The sequence below is a fragment of the Papaver somniferum genome, chromosome 8 (assembly GCF_003573695.1).
Source record: "Papaver somniferum cultivar HN1 chromosome 8, ASM357369v1, whole genome shotgun sequence".
NCBI classification, from domain to species: Eukaryota; Viridiplantae; Streptophyta; class Magnoliopsida; order Ranunculales; family Papaveraceae; genus Papaver; species Papaver somniferum.
The window spans coordinates 166,928,051-166,950,069 of NC_039365.1; the positions used below are offsets into that span (position 1 = coordinate 166,928,051).

The 22,019-nt window shown below is 35.9% G+C and overlaps 1 protein-coding gene and 1 long non-coding RNA gene across 5 annotated transcripts; one reads left to right on the forward strand and one right to left on the reverse strand.

Annotated features, from left to right (window-relative positions):
- Positions 1–2,827: 2,827 nt before the first annotated feature.
- On the reverse strand, positions 2,828–7,011 carry LOC113306844. 4 transcript variants are annotated; one of them, XR_003338867.1, is made up of 8 exons: positions 6,729–7,011; positions 6,040–6,248; positions 5,843–5,897; positions 4,747–4,859; positions 4,004–4,317; positions 3,656–3,811; positions 3,502–3,542; positions 2,828–3,217 (listed from the first exon to the last, which is right to left on the reverse strand). It is a non-coding gene; the product is annotated as an uncharacterized LOC113306844 (long non-coding RNA). The 4 variants fall into 4 exon arrangements; XR_003338869.1 differs by having other exon boundaries at positions 4,211–4,317; positions 5,843–5,950; XR_003338866.1 differs by having other exon boundaries at positions 5,843–5,950.
- A 7,333-nt stretch (positions 7,012–14,344) lies between these two features.
- On the forward strand, positions 14,345–17,818 carry LOC113306398 (cyclin-B2-2-like). The gene is made up of 7 exons (XM_026555341.1): positions 14,345–14,412; positions 14,504–14,576; positions 15,576–15,629; positions 15,749–15,880; positions 17,052–17,141; positions 17,231–17,452; positions 17,636–17,818. Exons 1-7 carry the CDS (start codon positions 14,345–14,347, stop codon positions 17,816–17,818), a joined length of 822 nt encoding a protein of 273 aa, XP_026411126.1.
- The last annotated feature ends 4,201 nt before the right edge of the window (positions 17,819–22,019 follow it).

The window sequence follows — 22,019 nt, forward strand, 5'->3', positions numbered from 1 at the left end:
CGACGATAAATGAAAAATACGCGATTGAAGTTGGCTTTAAAGACTTTTTGGTGTAAAGATAAAGTGTACCAGCATAAAGTCAAAGTTGTGAGCCAAGAAATTCTTTCAATTCTTTTTTCGGAACAGATTCGACTCATACTCAACCCATCATTTTTATTTTTATTTTCTTATATGGACTTAATTTTATTTACTAAACCAAGATATTACAAACGTGGTAAGGAGTTTATACCTTGGGTAAGCATTAACCGTTTCAAGGTTTTTGCTTATCCATATAGTGAGCATGATGGTCATCTTGATCAAAGTAGTTAATATCGTGTATCAGACACGTATTTGCGAGGTGCACCTAGACATACCAATATATCAAATATAATCCGCGATACACAATTTACAAGTAGTTGGACACTGTGCTACTCAGAAATTTTAGTATAAAACATTTTCAGTATAAAATATTTATTAATCTAGTTTCACTTGATAACCTAACATTACTAAATATAGAATTTCCATGGGAATAAAAATTAAGACCAAAATACAATATATATATATATACATATATTTATATCCTTATCCATTTTGTCGGCCGAAACAGTTGCCAATATATCAATCCGTCATGAGCGATATGGCCGATATCATCGTAATATTCGTGTATTGCCGATATTTTGTGTATTGTCTCGGTCAAAGGCTGATATGTGGCATATTCCGATATTTCTCACAAAGTACAGTTGCATGTTCCTCCCTGTTGGTTGATCATTCAAATCACTAACCTCATGAATCAGTAGATTATTTTTTCTTTAGAATCTATAGCCTTCAATTTGCGTAATTTGAATTGCACTTAGAACTTTTTTTTTTTTTTTTTATAAATAAGAAAGCTGAGTTACTGACAAATAGTAATAAGGGAAGGAGCCTCCCACATCTGAGGACTTTGAGATCTTCCTCCATCTCTAGCTAGCCTTTGGAGATTAGGAAATTCACCATATTTAATGGACTTACAAAGTACTGTTTCAAAAGATTTCAAACTTAAAATTAAACTATCCATTCTAGCATTTGTTTTCCAGCTAGTTCTTCTTGTCCTTCCTTAAAGAGATTTCATTATGTTCTGGTTACAACCCAAAAGGTTTAGCTTCCTGCATTGTAGATTTTCTGCCCATTCTAGAGCGTCTTGGGATGCGATGCATTCCGCTTCTTCTCTTCCATGTGCTCTGATACTTCTAGTTCTCCTTCCAATTGTTTCTACAGAGGGACCTAGAATGCAAACACCAATTCCTGTTAGACCTGTTATTTTGTCAATAGCTGAGGTGAAAACAAAGGAAACAATCAGAGGTAGAGAAGTTTTCGTAGCTACAGTCCTTCTGTCAGGGATATTAGTTCTATCTATGTGTTGCACTCTCATAGCAGTAGTCAGGTGCTCAATTATTTGGTTACTTGTGAACCTAGGGCACGGTTTAACATTTCGAAACACTCAGTCACAACGGGTTTTCCAAATAAACCAGCATATGGTGCCGCAGAGACTAGCCCATGATCCCCAAGGAGGTTGGGGATTGCCACTATTGAACCAACTTTGACACCAGCCAGTCATATTGGTAAAGCCATTGCAGGAGTTGTCCAGGTTGAGCGAGCAAAGAGACCAGACAGCTCTAGTAAAGTTACAAAGCATAATAGAATGTTGTCCTGTTTCAGAGGAGTTATTACACAAAGTGCAAACAGGATCAATACAGCTAATATATCTAGCAAGGTAACTACTAAAAGGAAGAAGATTGTTTTTCATTTTCCAAATGAAGAATTGGATTCTAGGGATAACATTTAGACTCCAATTTTTGCAAGCTAGATTGTCTTTAGGTTGCAGATGTTTCTTATCCAACAGATTATACATAGATTTACTTGTGAATTTCCCCTAAGGGTCATCAAGCCATCTTAGAGTGTCATCACTCTCAGTGTTAGGCGTGATGGTAAGGATTTTAGTGATAATTCCCCATTCAAAGAGAAGAGTTAATAAATCTAGATTCCACCCAGTTTCATTCATCAACTGACTCACCATACTGTAATTGGACACATCCCCTGTATCATCGAGGCATATAGGATTACCATTCTCATCTGGTATCCATTTGTCCTTCCAAATATGAACATTTTTCCCATTACCTATTTGCCAGATACTAAAGTTTTTGATGATCTGAATGCCTTTATAGACACCCTTCCAAGCCCAGGAAGAACCCTCATTACAAGTGGCATGAAAGGGGTTAGTTTTACGGAAGTACCTCCCTTTCGTGGTTTTAGAGAAGATGGAATTCGGTTAGTGGAAAAGCCTCCAACTATTCTTAGCTATTAGGGAGGGATTCATTAAATCCATTTTTTAGACCATTACCACCTTTTTCTTTACATTTACAAAGACCACCCCAGTCCTTGATATAAAACCCTTTCATAGGACCAAGCTTACCCCACCAGAAATCTCTGATGGTATTAGTGACTCTTTTGATGATGGCTTTAGGGAGGATGAACGTAGACATAGTGTAGACAGGTAAAGACTCTAGGACACACTACACCAAAATAGCCATTTTGTGGCGGCTATAAACGTTGCTATGAAGTTGAGCAACGTATATAAGCGTTGCTAAAACGGCGTTGCGCATTTAGGTGCAACGCTTAATATAAGTTGCAAAAGTTAATTACTACAACGTGTATAAATGTTGCGCAAATTGCACGTTTTGTTTTCCTATTTGTGCAACGTATATTTTATTTATGCAACGTAAAAATAATGAAAGCAACGTTGCAAAATATTTATTAGAAAACAAAAAAAAATTACAATTTTTTATTTAACAATTCTGATATTACAAAACGAGGCACCTGCTCAGATCCTTATAATGTTCTCTCTTCCAACATGGATTACATACACATTAAGTTATATATACTCTATACATACATTCTAAAGATGAAATCTGCCGATTATAATTACAGTACATCTTGTTGTACAACAAGAGCTTAGCACTTTACGAAACTCACCATCTTATCCAGCTCCATCTGTACCTCTTGGTTTAGCATCATTACGACCTCAACTAAAAATGTTTAGGATACATCTGAACAGCTTAAGATAATCTACACAGTTTACGATAGATCTAAACTGTACTTGTGAAGGACGAGATAGAATTTTTAACCTGAACAAGAGAATGCAGTGAACATATTCCATCTTTAGACCAAATCCTTTAAAGTGTAGACTTCTTAGTAACAAAAGCTGCAAGAGCATTGAAGAGTCAATGTATAAGCATCATTCATCTATCTTAGCTTTCACAAGAGAGAAAGTACACTAACACAGATCTACATGCAGCTAAGCACTAAATTTATCAACATATGGGATGTGCAATATAAGAAAAAGGACATTCTTTATAGAGCATATCATCCCCTGTATCATATATACATACACCGTGCTTGTGATTCGATATGTTAGGAGGATGACTTTCACATTTGCCATTTTAACTTCAAAAACAACCAATCAAAACAATTAAAAGTCCAATATACCTTTTGCCCCATCATCTGTGTTGCAGTATTCAGAACAGAAGCTACATAAAAATACACAAGTAAATTAGAATGTGAAACTCAATTTCATAGATAGCATAATAGCTCCTCTAAGAAAATAATAGCTTCTCTAAAAAATAATGGTAAGTGGGCTTACCCTTTCACTTGCAAGTTTTAATTAGTGAACTTTGGTAGTGAAATCAATGGGAATTTAAGCTTCAGGTGTTGTGGTTGCAGAAGTGGAGGGGACGTCAGCTAGAGCATCCAAGGGAACCAATTTGATCCATTTGTCCATCACTTGTAGGTGTGGCAGCTAACAAGACGAAAAAACAATGAATCAGCTAACTAGACCTCTATGAGATCACCCAAATCATTACTAGAAACAAATTCATGCTGCATTTTTACAATGATTAAACAAAATCTAAAACAACCTCAACAAAGGAAACAGATATAACACAAATGAAGATCCAAATGCCTTCAACCTTGGTTCAAGGTAAAAACATACCAATTATATTGCGTAGTAAATCCTAATGCAGGGCTTAGCCACTGACATAACTCTTGTGTACAGGACCAATGTCTACACCACTGACGGGTATTGACTGCTGGGCTCTTCAAAACTCCAGCAGCACCTCCAGTGACTCGTTCAGAAAAGTCGAAAAGAATAGATTACTAAGAAAGCTTAACTGAAGAGTAAAACCAAGGTGTTGCTTACCAATAAGTCTCAGCAACCATCACCAATTATGTCAAAAAGCTTGTTTGTTTAGATCTTCGAAAGCAGTCAATGAAACCTCAAGCATCCGAGTGTGGTACGCAACAACTCTAATGAACATAAATTAAAAAAAAAGTTAGATTCCAGCTCTTTAAATCAGACAAATCTTAAAATACCATAGCATGCCCTAAGCATAGAAATTGCATTATCGACATACAATGAGCTTTTACAACTCATAAACAGACATCTTCCTGGCCCGCAAAATCAGAGCAAGCAAACACTAGTACCAGGATTGATTTCTATACACAATGCCATGCTTCCCTCATTATTTTTCCTGAAGCATCAACTTAATTGTGTACATACCCCTCTATAACATATACATAGCGAGATGGCAGACTTACAAATCCAACTACAGAAGGAAGCCATCCTTTATATAAATCTCGTAGGCCTTCCCGGAGGAAAGTTGATAAGGTATGTGCAATTCCCCTGTACTGGAAAGGAAACACTTCTGTCTGCACTATGCAAAGTCGAAACATTACCTGGATTGTAAACCTGCGTTTCACCAGATCCATTGTGTAAGTTGCTGACATGGATATTATTCCATCACATGCTCCAGCTCCTAGGCATAACAGAGGGGTAAGTGATGCATCCTCTGCAAGGTTTAACAAAAGAAGGTAATTAATCAGTCCAATTGTAATTCTATTAAGAAACAATATTCAAATTATCCAAAGAGGTATCCAAAAATAACAATCAATTTTGTAAATATGCTTATTGTAACACCCCAAAATTCGGGTCATGGATTTTACCCAAATTCTAAGTGTTACGGTCGGGTCTCGGAACTCTAATTCATTTCTTAAGCTTACATTTTAAGCTCTCATCTTAATGATCAGGTCCTAATTAGTCTCACTACAGTTATTACACTCACCTGACAGGTCTTAATATTCCGAAGCCAAAAAGTAAAAGAATGCAAATAAAGTGTACAACAAAATCTGGGCAGAAATGCTGTCGAAAACGTCAGTGACAGCCTGCCTTAGCGAGGCTCCACAGACTTCATTAGAAGTCGGAATTCATAGTTTAACACCAATTTAGAAAGAGGAAAAAACCACCTTTCAAACCCATTTTGAAAATCCAGATTCCGAGTTAAAATGATCGGTCAACAGTGTAGGCAAAGTAGGTCACAGAACTGCCTACCTACAGATCATTGTTCTACCTCAAGGGCTAAATCTCCTAAATGAAAAATCGAATTACCAAACCCTTTAAACCCATTTTAGATAAGATATATATGAACATTTCCTATAAGAAACTAAGGCCTAAATCCCTGCCAATTGGTGTCAGTGCTCAAGGGAAAAAGGTACAGTAAACTGTCAGAAAACAAAACAAGTATTTAAACATTCATTCTGACTCAAACTTTCAGAATACAATGGTTAGCTTAAGTGTATGGCATATTTGTTTTTCAAATTTTTTATTATGAACTCCTTTAAAATAGAAATTAAGAAAAAGCTAAGACTATAAGAACTCACCCCCTTCCCATCAGGAAAGCAACGCCAAATAAAAGTACAACAAATAAAAGACCTGGATATCATCGATTTAGCAGTATTGATGCATCCATTTAAGACATAGAAAACAAGAAGTTACCTAGGAGCTAAGACCACAAACCAAGTTTGCATGGTGCAAATCATATACATCCCTCCTGTAAAAGTAGATACCCACAATGATAACCAATGTCAATACTATGGCCACCACCTGTTATCAAACACAAATAAAACAATACCTCCTGAGAGTTTAAGGAGATAATTTAAAATCGAAATAAAATTAAAGCAAAAGAAACATACTGGAACTGCTCAAAATGGTAAGGCATTGCCTTGGAATGGGTACTTCAAGTCAGTCATCACATCTTCTCCAACAAAGTGGTCAAATTGTTCTATAACATTCAATACAACCTTTATAACCATGCCAGTCGGGCATATGGACTCTAGCCAATCTAACTCCATGAATTCTTAAAGTACAAGCTCCCAACTGTATCTCCGACAGTTTTCATAAACTAAAACACAAACACAAACGTTCCAATTAGTTAATTACCTTTAGAACTTACAAAATCACATCAAAACATACTTCACCTCACAATGAAGCAAAACAAAAAATAAATAAAACGAAACACTCTAAAACTGCAAATCTCCAGGTGATGTACTCAAGTAAATGCACCTTGAAACTATAAGGTAAATAACAAAATTCTGTACAATTAGCAGGATTTTTTCAGTATTTCCTGATTTTCAAATAATCAATAAGGGATCAGCAAGAGAAACTAAAACAACCAGATTAACTCAACACAAACCCCACAAATCTCATATCTAAGCTACTAAATTGTATTAAGATAAACCACTTCCTACTTATAAATTCCACAATAAAAACGATACAATCAATAGAACCAGATTTGGAATATACAGTAACCAAAATCAAAACTCAAATTCAAAGAAATCGAGAGAATAATTATCTAGGGTTTATAAAGGAGAAAATCACATACCTAGGGTTTGAAACAAAAATTGGGTTACTTGATTCTGATTTCAGAAAGATGGGTTTTGATTTGTGAGATGAGTTAAAGAGATCTCACAAATCAAATTCGGTTAAAACCCACATCTGAAAATATAAAAAATCGAATAGCTTAAACTCAATCTTACGAGAACCCATCTCACAAATCAGATTGAGTTTAAGAGATCTCACAAATTGGGTTAGATTTCAGAAAGATGGTTTTTGATTTTCAGAGATCCAATTCGATTTCGAGAGATCTCGGTGGTTTTGCAAAATGAAGAGAAGAAGACGAGAAGGAAGAGAACAAGATATCTTTCTGGAGAGATACTCTTTTAAAAAGGTATTCTGATATATACATAAAAGCCCTGAACCATTTAAATAAAGTACGAGCGTGTCCCATTTTCTTTTTTCCTATCTGATATTTTAGATTTAGTGCAACGTATTTGTTTTATGTGCAACGGATAAAATTTTGCAACGTTAATATACGCTGCACACACAAAAAGTAAAACGTTGCAAAAACCAGGATATGGTGTAGTGACAGCCTTAGCCATGATGCCCTTCTCAGGAGGAGACATGGAATCACTTTTCCAGCCCTTTAGCCTACCCCCATTTTATCAGAAAGATTATCAAAAAAAACATAATTTTAGACTTATGAGTAAACAGAGAACCTCCTAAATATTTGTCATCAAGCCTAATTTTTTTTACTTGAAGAATATTGATAATATCTCTACCAAGGCTGTTAGGTATGTGAGGGGTAAAGAAAATCCCAGATTTGAAAAAGTTTATCATTTGGCCAGAGGTATTACCATAGTATTCTAAGATAGTTAACAGATTTCTACTTTGGGTGATATTGGCTTTATTGAAAATCAAACAGTCGTCAGCAAACAATAGGTGACTGATAGATGGGAAATTCTTGTTAATCTTAAAACCAGATATGAGGCCAGACTGTTCAGCATTAGATAAAGTCCTCGAAAAGGACTCCATACAAAGAATGAAGAGGTAAGGGGACAGTGGATCCCCTTGCCTCAAACCCCTAGAAGGTTTAAAAGGTTTGCAAGAAATGCCATTAACAAGAATAGAGGATTGGATAGTGCTTATACATTGATGTATAAGATTGCACCAAGCTTCACAAAAGCCCATTTTTTATAGGACAGCAATTAAAAAATTCCATTCGACACGATCAAAAGCCTTTGACATGTCGATTTTGAGGCCCAAAAAGTGGGTTTTATTTTTATTTTTCCTCATGGCATGAATTATTTCATGAGAAACAAGGATGTTGTCTGAAATAAGACGTTGTTTAACAAAAGCAGATTGATAAGGAGATATCAATCTGTCTAGAAATGGTTTAATTCTGTTAGCAATAACCTTGGAAATAATTTTGTATCCTATGTTACACAGACTAATAGGTCTATAGTCCCCTGGTCCGGTAGGATGTTAGACTTTGGGGATTAGATATATATGAGTCTGGTTCATCTTGGATAACATATGGCCACTATTGAAAAAAGCTTGAACAGTTTCTATGACATCTATTTTGGAAACATACCAATTTTTTTGAAAACAACAGGCAGGAAAGCCATCTGGCCCTGGGCTAGAATTTGGTGGCATACCAAACAGGGCTCAGTGAATTTCCTCCTCAGAAGGAGACCTCATAAGATGTTCATTATACAAAGGGGAAATCAAAGTAAGGATTAGATTAACAATGTCATCATTTATTATAGGACTAGAAGTAGTGAGGAGAGTTTCAAAGTGATGATTAAGACAAAAAGAAATATTATCCCTACCTTCAACCCAAGTATTATTTATATCATATAAACCAGCAATGTTGTTTCTCCTTTGTCTTATTATGGCATTTTGGTGAAAGTGGTGAGTATTTCTATCTCCTAAGAGAGTAATATTTTCTCTACCTTTAATTTTCCATAGTTCTTCTTCATAATCATGGAGTTTTTGGATTTCAGCCTTGGTTTCTAAAAGGAATTGGTCATTTAGTCTAACATTAGGATTAGTCATTATTTGGTGAAACTGATTGTTCATCCTATTAATAAGATTATGCTTGATTTTTACCAAAATCATCCTATTCCACATACTGACTTCTTTTTTCACAACATCTAATCTATTAACCAGAACAAAAGCCTTAGAACCCTGAAAGTTGGTTTCCCAAGAGGACTTGATAATGTCCCTACATTTTTGTTCCTCCTGGAAGAGACCAAAAAATTTAAATGGCTTAAAGCCATCATGGATGGGAATAATGGTATTTAGAAGAATGGAGGAGTGATCAGATCCTAAATGGTTTAAATATCTAAGACTAGCATTGGGGAATAGAGAAAACCAAAAGAATTTATCCATACCTCTATCTAATCTCTCCTCAATATGGCAATTACCATCCTGGTGGTTAGACCAGGTGAAAGGAAAACCAAGATACCCTATATCTAGAAGACCAGCATTGTTAAGCAGAGAATAGTACTTTCTGATATCAGAACTATTAGCAGGGTTACCTTTCATGTTCATGCAGGATTATGTTGAAATCTCCTAATACAAGCCAAGGTTTGGTCATAGTAACACCCATTTGTTTAACTAACTTCCATGATTCATCCTTTCTATTATCTTTATAAGGGATACCATACATACAAGTTAATATCCACTCAGACTTTGATTTTTCATCCCACACACTAAAATTTATCTGATTATCATCTTTATGAAGCACAGTAAGTTTAACAGTTTTATCCCAAGCTACAACTAAACCTCCAGCTCTACCTATAGGATCCTGACAAACATGATTATAGTACATGGAGTTGTGTAAAGTGTTTTCGACAAATTCATGCAATTGTTTAGTTTCAGATAGAAAAACCATGTTGGGCTCATGTGATGATATAAGTTTTCTAAGTCGTTGTTTAGTATGTAATGGTCTTAGACCTTGACAGTTCCATGATATTATCTTAACAAATTGCCAAAAATAAGAAACATTTGGATAAACCAAAGTCATGAAATTATTGGGGCGGATGAAGAAATTCATAGGTTTTTCATGGAAAATTTTCATGATTGAGGATGTCAAAATACTACTAAAAGTAAAGTTTGTAAAATGACACACCTGACTAGCTAAGTTTCCCATCTATTTATCAGAAGATGAGCCACCTATTTCAGCCACTTTGTGAAGGTTCTCCGGAGTGGTTCTCTTTCCTACTGCATCCTTGGGAGCCTTTCGAGACTTAATGGATTTTTTGCTAGTGCCAATCGATGAAGGGTTTCCAATAGATCCAGAGTGAAAGGTTTGAGGATCAAAATCAGGGATATTGAAAGTGGGAGGATTCAAGTAATTAGGGTTTTGAGTTTGATTCAAGATTTGTTTGGATTTTTTGTGGTTAGGGTAAGGATGATGGTCTTCCTTGCGTTTTTGGCTATTTGAATCAAGATTAACAGTGCTATCAGGGTTGGGAGAGATTGGGGAACATTTCTGATTTCTCTTTCTGGACCACTTTCTAGATGAGGAAGAAGAAAGGTTGTTTTGAATCGATGTAGTGTTGGAGTAGTTTGGGTGAGGACCAAAACCAGGTGGGTATGACGGATCCGGGTTAACGATAAGAGGAGCAGTAATCAGATCAACTTTCCTGGCTTTAAACGGATTATGGAAGAAATTTTTTATGTTATGAGCTTGCAACAAAACGGATTTGTTGTTAGCATATACCAAGTGATGGTCATTTGTAGCAGCAGTAATGATTGGTTGAGCACATTGATTAACCGGAGTTTTTTCAGGGATGAAGATCTTTGACGTTCTGGCATGAGTTGTATCTTTCACTGCACGAGGTCTTGAGCATATCATATCTCCTTCATTCACAGCACCCAATATAGCAAAAGGGTTATGATTAGTGAATTAATTGTTTGTTGGAGGAGAAATTGTAGTATTTGTCACCGATGTACTTCCATGTAAGTTAAGGTTGTGAAAGTTGAACATCGGATTTACGAGATGAGGAGATTTGAGAGCCCTCTTTGCTGCTATAATTCCTCTTCGCTTTGGAGTACAACTGTTCTTAGAATGATCCAGTGACCTGTAGAATTGGCAGAGTTTAAAAAGTTGGAGAAAATAGGAGAATTCAATCCATGTCTTGACCCCTTCCACCATACAGTCTGTACCAAATGGAAGACTATGAGAAACTTTGATTTCCACCATTACCTCCACATTTTTCTCACAGAAGTCTCTACCATACGGATCTCCGAAGAGAATCATTCTTCCTGCAGGAGTCGTAATTTTCTCTAGAGCGCTATAAGTTATGTAATCATTTGGCACCCTTTTCATTGTAATGTTAACAAGAGCTCTGTCAAATTCCTCTTCTTTAATCTTGTGTACTCCTTCAAAAGGTATTTGAATAATTGATAGTACTGATTCATGGATGAGCCATGGTTTTGGATAGTTCACTGATAAAATGTCTGCAACATGATGGAAACGAAAGTAAAAGAAAATTTTCTTCTTTTGAAATGGTGAAATTATAACTTCCTTCTTTATATTCCAGTACCTTCTATCATAGTTTTGAGCTTCTTGATGGTTGACATTATCGTTACTATGGAGCTTTCCAACTACACACCATTTCTCATCTTGGACAGGTTTGGGTTTTAGAGAATCATAACTTAAATAAACCACAAGCCTGAGAGGATCTATAGGTATTAGGTTTGCTTTCATTGACTTTGTGATCTCATCCACAAAGGATTCTTCTGAAACTATAGCATTGTATATGTTTGAAAGCACTTGATGATTAGTTTAATGGAGGACCAACATCTAACAGTAAAGCAGTGTAGAGGTTTGTTGTGGTCTTTGTGTATGATGGAGTAACACCAATAGAGACTTATTTGAGAAATCGTATGTTTGCTTTCAAAGAAAACCAGCTCGTGACTTCTGAAGCTTGTAGTACTAAGATTCTCTAAGTACCTCTTGCATTTAGAGAAATTTCTGCTGACCATTCGTCGAGAGAATAGAGTAGGGACAGGCGCGACAGGAGGTTCAAGCAAAGACTAGTCAATTTTGATTGTATTGTAATTAATGCCTTTTGTTTTAAGGTAATGATACATGTCCAATCTAATTAGATGATGTGTATTTGTTTGGGTAAGGTATGGTATGACAAAGTACTGTATCTGAAGCCTTCTGCAAAGGAAGAAGAGGTTTGTTTGGTACCTAAGAGAGTGAGCTGGATGGGTAGAAAGCACCAAATTTGTATTAACTTTATTGGTCAAGGTAGTGGGATGTACTTCAGAGATGGGAGGCAACATAATGAGAAGATTAGGCATCATGACAGGTTGAGAGTGACAATAGCTAAACCATTTCTCAAGGTAAAAATCCAAGGTGGATCGGAGAGACTGAGTTTACGGATACCGGACCAAAGTGACCTCCGACGGGAAATCATCGCCTGAAAACTGAAAAGAACCAAAGATCAGGATGTTATATTTTCCTTTAAGAACCAAGAGAAGATCAAGCGATTTAGTTAAAACCCAAGGTTGAAAATTTGTAAAAAATAAGTCATACACCATTAAATCAAGGCTATGAATGAAATTCCTTAATAAGAGAGGTTTGAAAGACAGAGAGAGAGTTAAAATATTTTTGTTGGAAAACTCTAAAAAAGCAGAAACATCCTGCTGATTAATCATGTTATCTCCAAGTTTCGAACAGATAAGAACGCAAAGATATGAATTTAAGCGTAAGTATCGATATTCAGTTCCAATCATTAAAACATGGGTGCCTTCTGAGGAAATAGACATTGTAGCACGCTCTAATGGTTCGATCATACTTGCTCCATGGCCAACTTTTATAACTTCAGAGGTAGGAAGGCAAGAGGTGATAGATGTAGAAGCAAAGGAAGCAGTAGGTTGTACTTCTGCAAACCAGGGAGGGATGATTAGAGAGGAGTTTTGTTTGGATGAGAAGGTGATAGATGAATCACAAAGAGAATTGAAGGGGAAGGGTAAGAGGCGTAAGAATATGAATTGATTCTGTTTTTCTTTGTATTTTACTTTTATTTTCTTGATTGGGTCGAAATTGGTAAAGATGGATTTTAGAATTGGGAGGGTAACAGATTCAGAGATTAAGGTTAGAGTTCTAAGAACTTTGTAGGGTTGTTTTAGGTTTTTGAATTCATTGTAGACAAAACCAGAAAGAAGGTTGCATCTGGGTTTATTACCACTAGTGGAAAACATATTTTTAACCACTTCCTAGGCTTCATGAAAACCACTGCTACTCGGCTGACGTAACTAGAGATGTTGTGAGCAACAGTTGTTTTATAAAAACTTGTCTCAGGCACAACAGTTTTTTTAAGGGGCATTTTTGTAAGAATATAGAGTTTTAAGAACCACTGTGAGAGTAAATAGTTTCTATAGCACGAAAATTCTGTCCCCCCAAACTTTATATATCTTTATCTCTTTCTAGTCTAACCTCTGCGCCTCTCTCTTCCATCTTCGTTATCTCTTCCAACAAAGATCAAACTGCAACTACCAAACCCCAACCCTGTAATCCCTCTTCTCTTTTCCATTCACTCACCACCACAGCTACCAATCTACCACCTTCATCAGCCCGAGCACACCATATTTTCTTCTTCTGCATCTCCATTCACTCACCACCAGCAACTTAATAATACCCAAAATTCCTAAACCCAAATCTCATCCCCGAAGTTTCATACTTTGAATAACACCAAAAAAAAAATCTGCATTTCTTTTACAACCCTAGAATCTACAGCAGTTTCATTTTTGTCTTCATCTCTGAAAAATTCTAGGGAATGCTCATAATTTTTTTATTAACTTTGAATAAAAAATTGATACAAGTCTTGAAGAAGAAAAAGAAAAACGAATTGATTTTCTGGGTTCGTGAAAATCGGAGGAGAAATTGATTGAATCATGTTGGATGTCTGTTGTAAGATTTTTTGATTTTGATTGGTAGTTTGACTTGTTTTTAGTAGATCTAGTTTGTTCGATTTAATTTTTGCGAAAGAATTTGGATTCATTGTTTGTTTATATGTTGAATTTCACATATTTTAGTTCTTTGTATGATTTCAATTGTATTTGTTGATAATAATTGTATTTGGTCATGTTGTTCAGCTTCAAGTTCAGATCCATGATTCGGTCATGTTGTTTATTTATTTAGTGTTCATTTGGTATGACAATTTCTGATTTTTGGATTTTCAAGTATGTCAATTTGGTATTGTAAGATTTGGGTTGTTGCTTAGATTTCATTTTTTTCATCAAAATATCTGAATTCTATGATTCACAAAGTAATTTGCAGAAAAAGGATTCATCTTTATTAGCTTCTAAGGTTCTCCATGGATGAAGATATATGTGTGTCATCTACTTAGATTGAAGTGGCTGAATTTCTATACAGACATTAGCAAATGATGTTTCTTGTTAAGTGTAGCAGATTTTAGGTATCATTGCATAAATTCATTAGAATCTGTATTACAAGATTTGGATGAATAGATTTTGAATTAGATTGGAGGATTGTCGGTTTCCCCAGGAAGCAGTGATAGATGACTTTTGAACTAATAAATGATCTTTATTTTGTATGTTTTTGATCTACAGCTGATGCTCTTGGGGTTATTTACACCAGCTTGAACTCACCACAACATCTAACAAGATGAATTCCACATGGTAGCGATCCTTTTGGAGGGAATTGGAAAGGTGTTACCTGCACTGGCTCATTTTGTTACTAATTTGTAAGTAATCTTCAACCTTTTCTTTTTATATTTTCTAATTATTATTGTTGTTGTACTGAATTTATCTTTGTTTTGCTTTAGTTTAAATCAGAAAAATACCAGGTCTTCAACTAAATGCAAAAGTAGGATACAATTTGCAAGATTTAACTTCACTTGAAGGAGCTGTAAGCACTGTCGACACTACCCTACTAGGTTATATATAAGAAAGACACAATCCAAAGGTTTGAATCATTTTAGCATTCAATTATGTTCTGTGATATGGTTTTTATGATGTTTCTTACGATATATGACCGTCTTGTATAAGTTTTTGGAGCATCACCGTAAAGATCTACAGAGTCATTGTTGTTTTGATTTGTGATATGCTTGTTTTTTGCCTTGGCCAACTCTTTTCAGAACTAATGCAGCTTCTTATTATGTTTGTTAGGTACTTGTGTTTCATATTGATGGAGTTGGTTGATACACTTACCTTGATCCTCTTTGGTAGGCAGGGATGATAAGCAAGCCTGTCTTCATGGGAGATATTGTGACCTACGAATTCACTTACTTGAATTCCCTAGATATGGTGCGTAACCTATGAATCCCTTGGTTTGTCCCTTAAGAAATACGTTGTCAGTTAATATGTATAGTTTAGGCTGAGGATTAGTAAGTGATTCATTAGTTGATCATAGACCTATCCCAATTTTTATTGCACATTCTGAGTTCCCCCAGTATGATAACAAATTTAAGACCAAAGGAATCAAGTTTTGTTAAATATTATTTCTTCTTTTTGTGTAACTAGGCGTGCTTTGCCTAATTTAATGGATGAGATGAGGTGAAGTTACTTACCATGTGTAAGCAAATGGGGCTTAGACTAACACTTGTTTTTTTTATAATATAGGCTATGTAGGCATTTGAGAATGTTGACGGTGCTTCACCTAAGTGTCGAAATCTTGTTCTTGGCCATGGAGCCTTGATTACTTTGTTAATCAAATCAAATGAGCATGCCAAACTTTCTACGCTGAGAAATTCCAACTGGACTGTCTAAATTTTTTTGGAGCAAGCCACAACCATCATTTGAACAGGTATAAGTCGCCGGTTATCACTACCGTTAGGTTGGTTTATGGTATCCTGCTTGGCATCCCTAATAGATATTAATTTTCTTTGTTGGTGAATTCCTTGTGCAGACAAAGCCTGCACCCCCTGCTCTTGAGCGTCTTATCAATTTCACTGATGAAGAAGTACTTACAGATGCCTGCTAGGCCCTTTCCTATCTGTCTGACGGTAGAAATGACAAAATTCAAGTTGTTATTGAAGTTGGTGCCTACTGCAGTATCACTTTATTGTATTATGTTTCTAGACTCCGCCATATGTACACATGGTATATAATTTGAAAGAAATTTTCTTTTGTAGTCACCCATCTCCTACTGTACTCAATCATCCCCTATGCACGGTTGGAAATATTGTTACTGGAGATGATCGTCACACCCAGGTATATATCAATCCTTATGGAATGTGATGAACTGTTATATGTAAATGGTTTTTGTTTATGTTGGCTTATGTTTTTTTTCTGTCCTCTATCTAGTGTATCTTTGAACTTCAAGCACTTTCCTACCTCATGAACCTGTTGATTCAGTACCATTAAAAGCATCAAGAAAGAAGCTTGCTGGACTATCTCAAACATTACTGCCGGAAATAAAAGTTTGTTTGAATGCAAGCCTTCTGTGAAATAAGCTTGATGTACTGTCTCAAACATTACTGCCTGAAACAAGGACCAGATTCAGGTAGTGTTTATTATGTTTTTAAGGTGGATTCTAATTAGAACTGTTGTATTTGTCCTTCTGCAATTTCTGACAATTGCTCTAACGGGATATGCTTTCATTTCAGAATTTTTGTAGTCGGTTATAAGCGGATAGTATTATTGGACCTCTAATAGATCTGCTTCAAACTGCTGAATTTAATATAAAAAAGGAGGCTGCTTGGGCAAATCTCAAATGCAACTTCTTGAGGATCCATGAGAAGATCAAGTACATATTCATTCAATTTTTCTTGGGTTCAGTAGGTTTTTGCTCTGGTTTAGTTCTTACTTGATGAGTTTAATTGAATCTTGAATCTTAATGCGTGATAGGTACTTCGTGGCTCAAGGCTGTATCCAACCTCGGTGTGATTTTTTGTATAGAAATCATGGGATCTGTGACAAAAATCCTTCCGTTGTTGTGCATAGACCAATTACAAGAAAGATTGATACTCAAATTTCTAACCAAAACCAACCTTGTCAAGTGGTAATTCGTTTCTCTTACAACCAAAATGTTGCCCAGTAATCTCTTTGTTTAGATGTGATATACGAAATAGATTGGTTTTCCTTAGGTTTATTTTGGTGTAGCATTGTCTGATTTTCCTACTCCATTTACTCAAAGTGCACATACTCCATTTACTCAAAGTGCACATTTGAGAATCAAGTGCTAGTCTTACTTGCTTTAGTGACATTCTTCAATCTGAATACCTTCAAATGCTTTGCCTAACTGTTCCAATTGAGAGTGTACTTTACCTTTACTTTCTTTATTGCTGAAATCCCCAAAACTTCAAAAGTAAGAATGCAAAAGTAAGATAGGGTAGACTTGTAAATCCTGAGGTAACTTGACTGAACCTTGCCTGTTTTGCAGAATTCTAGCTGTGTATCTCCCAACTATATGGTTCAGCAATCCGACATCAATGAGAAGATGAGGGTCATCCTAGTTGATTGGTTAATCGAGGTATACGAAATTTTGACATGATTTTCTATCTCCTAGAAAGGGTAAACAAAACATATGCTAAGCATCCTTCTTGGTTTGAATCTTGAAAGGTGCATTATAAATTTGAGCTTATGGATGAGACATTATTCCTTATGGTTAACATTATAGACAGATTCTTAGCCCACCAAACTGTGGAACGAAAGAAACTTCAGTTTGTCGGAGTTACAGCCATGCTTTTAGCATGCAAGTATGAGGAAGTTTCAGTACCGGTTGTAGATGATCTTATTCTAATTTCTGACAAGGCTTATACAAGGAAGCAAGTTCTTTCTATGGTAAATGTTTCACTTCTAAGTCATATATCTCTTATCAAGTGTGTTTAGTTTTTCCCAGTTTCGGCATTGTGATTCTAACACTGCAGAAACATGTTTAGCATCCTTAGTTTTACCCAGTTTCGACATTGTGATTCCAACACTGCATAAACATGTTTGCATAAACATGTCTTCATTTTGAACCAGCTTGAACTTCTCTCCTTTTTCTTGATCGAGCTATCCTTGGTTGATCATGACATGCTTAGGTTACCACCATCTATGTTAGATGCTGCAGCCATCTACACTGCTCAGTTTACTCTTAACAGGACTAGACATTGGCGTAAGACCACAGAGTGGCATTCATATTACTCAGAAGATCACAGTAAGTGATAACTTCTTCCTGAACACACCGAATTCCTTGTTTTTGCTTTGGACATTCGACAGGTAGTGCCATTGTTATGAATGTACAAATTTAGCCGACATTTATGATTTTTTTTTTACGATAAGCTAGTTAAACGTTCTTAATTTTAATATATTTGGGTTTATCTCATGGTAAACATCGTCCAGATATCAGATTCGTATTTTTTCTCCTAATTGAGAAACCATTTGTACTCCCCACTAAATATATACATTTTTTTTAATCAAAGGATGGTTGCAGGTGGTTCTGGACTCGGAACAATGATGGAGTGGAACACACAGACTCCCTTGTAGTGGGATTGGGAGAATTTAGTCATGTTCAGTGGGAAAGTAAATGAAATTCCTAAGGCTTCGCAGAAACCTACTGACTGGGGTGTTGAAGGAGACGGCGGGGGAAATTGATAATGAGTCTTTCTGTTCTCCGCCTGGTGGTGGGAGAGATGGTGCTAGTGGTGGTGGTCATTCTGGGTCTGATTTGGGAAATAGGTCTTCGTCTAAAAATACTATATCAGCATCTATTGATTCTTCAGGGAAAGTAGGAAGTAGTAAATCCAAGTTTAACTTTGACACAGTTGAAGATTTGAGATAGTTGAAATTGTAAATTGAATTCACTATTCCATAAAAAATGAGTTTAAATTCGCTATTATATTCAGTTTCGAAGTCATTATTAATTAATTCCTGTTTTTAGTTTTTGATTCAGTTGAATCAGCTTTGGATTCAGCTAAATCAATATCAATTTTTTTTTTGAAATATCATTAAAAAAACTATTGTTTCTGTCAGTTTTTGTCGATCTAGTGTTAAAGAAAGTAGTTTTTTAAAGAATTCAACTTTTGCCAGACACAGTCGTTTTGGAAAAAACCACTTCTAAAATGCAGCTGATGGACACAGTCGTTTTTCGTGATATTACTTCATGTCCTGACAGTAGTTTAACTTTCATTTTCCACTAGTGTACCATGGTTGTAACTGGTAAATCTTGTTGCATTGTTATGATTGAAGATGGTTGTTATTGAGTATTCTTGGATTGTTATTTTTGTTGCTGAGTTTTCATGAACATATTTGTACGACTCCTTCTCTTTCATCATCGTGTTGGCCGACTGTTCGATTGCACTTAGAACTTAAGTGACCAAAGCTCTTACAACGAGAGGAGATAATAATTTAATAAAGAAGAACAACAGGAAAATAAAATTTAGCAGCTACAACTCACACTCTCTCCAACATAAGACATCCTATTTTCAAAACCTCGTTTAATTGGGGGCCCCAAAAAACAATTAGGGGCCCTGACCAATTTATACCCACGCCAAAAGTTATAGAGGGGGTTACAAAAGGTGGTGAAAATACTATTATTCCCTTCTCTAATAACTAAACTAAACAATCCTGTTAACCTTTAACCCAAGGACCCCAATTTCATTTCCTGTCTAAACAAAAAACTTTTCTTCTCCTCCCCTATTCCTCTCTCTGTTCTCTCCTCCCCCATTAACGTACCGATTTTTTTTTCTTTCAAACATGGCAAGATTAACTTTTACTACAAAAATGGCTCCAATAAGAAGGTATGTGAACTACAACCCCTAATCTAACTTGGGTTTGCGTTTGATTTGATTTTCTGATTGAAAAATTAGGTTTTCAACTGCAAAATTGTAGTTTCAGTTGTAGGGTCGTCATAGTCGAAGTCCTTATTCCTTAACGATTTTTCATCTGCATTTTAATATTATGAAATCAACTGCAAAATTGCAGTTTCAGTTCTAGGGTCGTCATAGTCGAAGTCCTTATTCCTTAACGGTTTTTCATCTGCATGTTGATATTATGAAAAATCGCTAATGTTTATGCTGAGGGAGATAACGACCCTAGGTTAGAGAGGAGGATGTTTTAAGTACCCCGATGACGATTCTTGTTGACGACCTATTTTATTGCTAAACGACTCTATATTATACAAAACTACCACTCTGTCCAAAATAATGAAAGGGTCGTTAGTTTTAATATATAAACCATTAACGATTCCTTATGACGACCCATTTTTAGAACCTAACGACTCTGTATTTAAAATAAATTGTTTACTGTCCAAATAACCAGAAGGGTCGTTATCGATAAGCAGTAGAGTCGTCATTATGTATTTGAGAATCGTCATGGTCTAATTTGGAGTCGTCATTTGTGCTGAAGGGTCGTTTGTGATGATGATGATGATGATGATGACGACGACGATGATGATGATGGTCATGATGGTAATGGTGGTGCTGGTCGAGGTGATGGTGGTGGCGGTGGTAAGGAGGATTTGGGGATTGAGGAGGAGGAGGATGATGGAAATGGTGGTGGTAGTGGTGATAAGGATGATGATGATGATGGTAATGATGCTAGTGATAAGGAGGATGAATAGGATGATTCTACCATTCTTAAGCTTGTGGTGAGTATTTATTTTTGTAATTGTTATTGTCATCGTCATATACATACAAATATAAGTTTGTTAATGTGAATTTGTATTTGAATGCAAATAGAGGGAACGAATGAATCTTTTTGCCAAGGCACTGTGTTGCTCGGCCGACAAAGGGGAAGTGTTCGATCCTGACAAACAACATCGGTACGCTGATTACTGCAGACACGTTGAAAATCCCAACGCAAAGAAAATGTTTGCTGAGCTGGCTAAGGAAGGTAAGAGGACGAAGAAAACACGTAGCCAACTAGGAGAAGAACGTGCTGAACAGGGACAAGGTAGCCATCATCCTCTTGATGAACAAGGCAGTAGAGAAGATGGTGGTTCCCCAGGGGGCAGTGCAACTCAGGGTCCTTCTAATAGAAGATGTAAAGTTAGCCGATCAGGGAGGTACTAGGGGTTACTTTCGAAATGAACTTATGTTTTATGTTACTTTTGACTTGAACTTATGTTTCTTAACTTTGGGAGGTACTAGGGGTTCTTAGATGCAACTATTTTGTGTATTGATACTAGGGGTTTGGTTTGGATGGTTTGTTGAAACTATTTAGCTTTTGTTGAAACTATTTTGCTTTCCTAAGATTTTAGAACGTCGTTTAGAAGTTCTTTATTTAAATGTTGTCTAGAATGAATAAGGACTCTGAAGCTGATAGGATTATATATTGTGGCAGCTTAAGGGTCGTTAACTATATATATAGCAGAATAACGACTCCTTCATAGTCGTTAATGTTATAGATGTCGGGAATGACGACTCTAAGTTGTCTATGAAATGGTCGGTTACTGTCGTTATTGAATATGATTACACAAATGACGACCCTAAGAGTTACATTTACAGAGAGTTTTTTGTTTTATAATCGTCTTGGTATAAACAAAACAAAGTAACGACGCTAAGTGACCTAGCTAGCAAGCTAGAGTCGTCAATGTTTATCACACCACCCTAACGATTTTTCATAACCTGGAAAAGTTGCAGGTTTGAGTCGTCATTGGTAGTGTCAATAAAGTGACGACATAGGAGAGTCGTTTAGGTATACACCCCCCGACTATGACGACCCTTACACTGAGTTGTTCTATGGTGTGGATGATTCGACGACTTGGAGCAACAAACAGAAAAATCAAAGGGTATAAAATGTTTACCCGATTGTTTTCAGTTTCGGGTTCTTCATTTTGAGTGTTAGTTCCTTCATTTTGAGCAATAGGATCTTCATTTGCACCATTATTCAAGGTTTCCTCTACTAACATCTCTTCATCAATTAATCTTACCATCATCACAATCATGTTTGTTATTTGAACCTTCACCAACATCATTTCCTCCACTTGAATCACTCATTTCTAAAAACCCTAAATTTCCCCCCCAAAACTCCTCTCCTTCTCCAAAACACACAAAAAACACAACTTTTTTTCCAAAATTTAACTCTTAAATCTGATTTTAACTTAAACAAACTAATTAACTTAACTAATCATTAACATTAATCATTTAGGGGTAGTTTGGCCATTTCAAAAAAAAATGGAATAAGGGATAACCTATATTTACTATTTCATAACCTTTTTTGTCACAATTAGGAGCCCCCAATTAAACGAGGTTTTAAAAATGGTTTGTGCATCAGTCATTATGAGCTTATCACTGTGCTATCTTGCTGATCTCAACTCGTTCCACGAGTAAAGTTGAATATCTATAAGTTTTTCCATACAAGACATAGTTATAATTTTTTCCTTAGTAAATGTAATACTAATATATTAAAAAAGGGTTGCATGAAG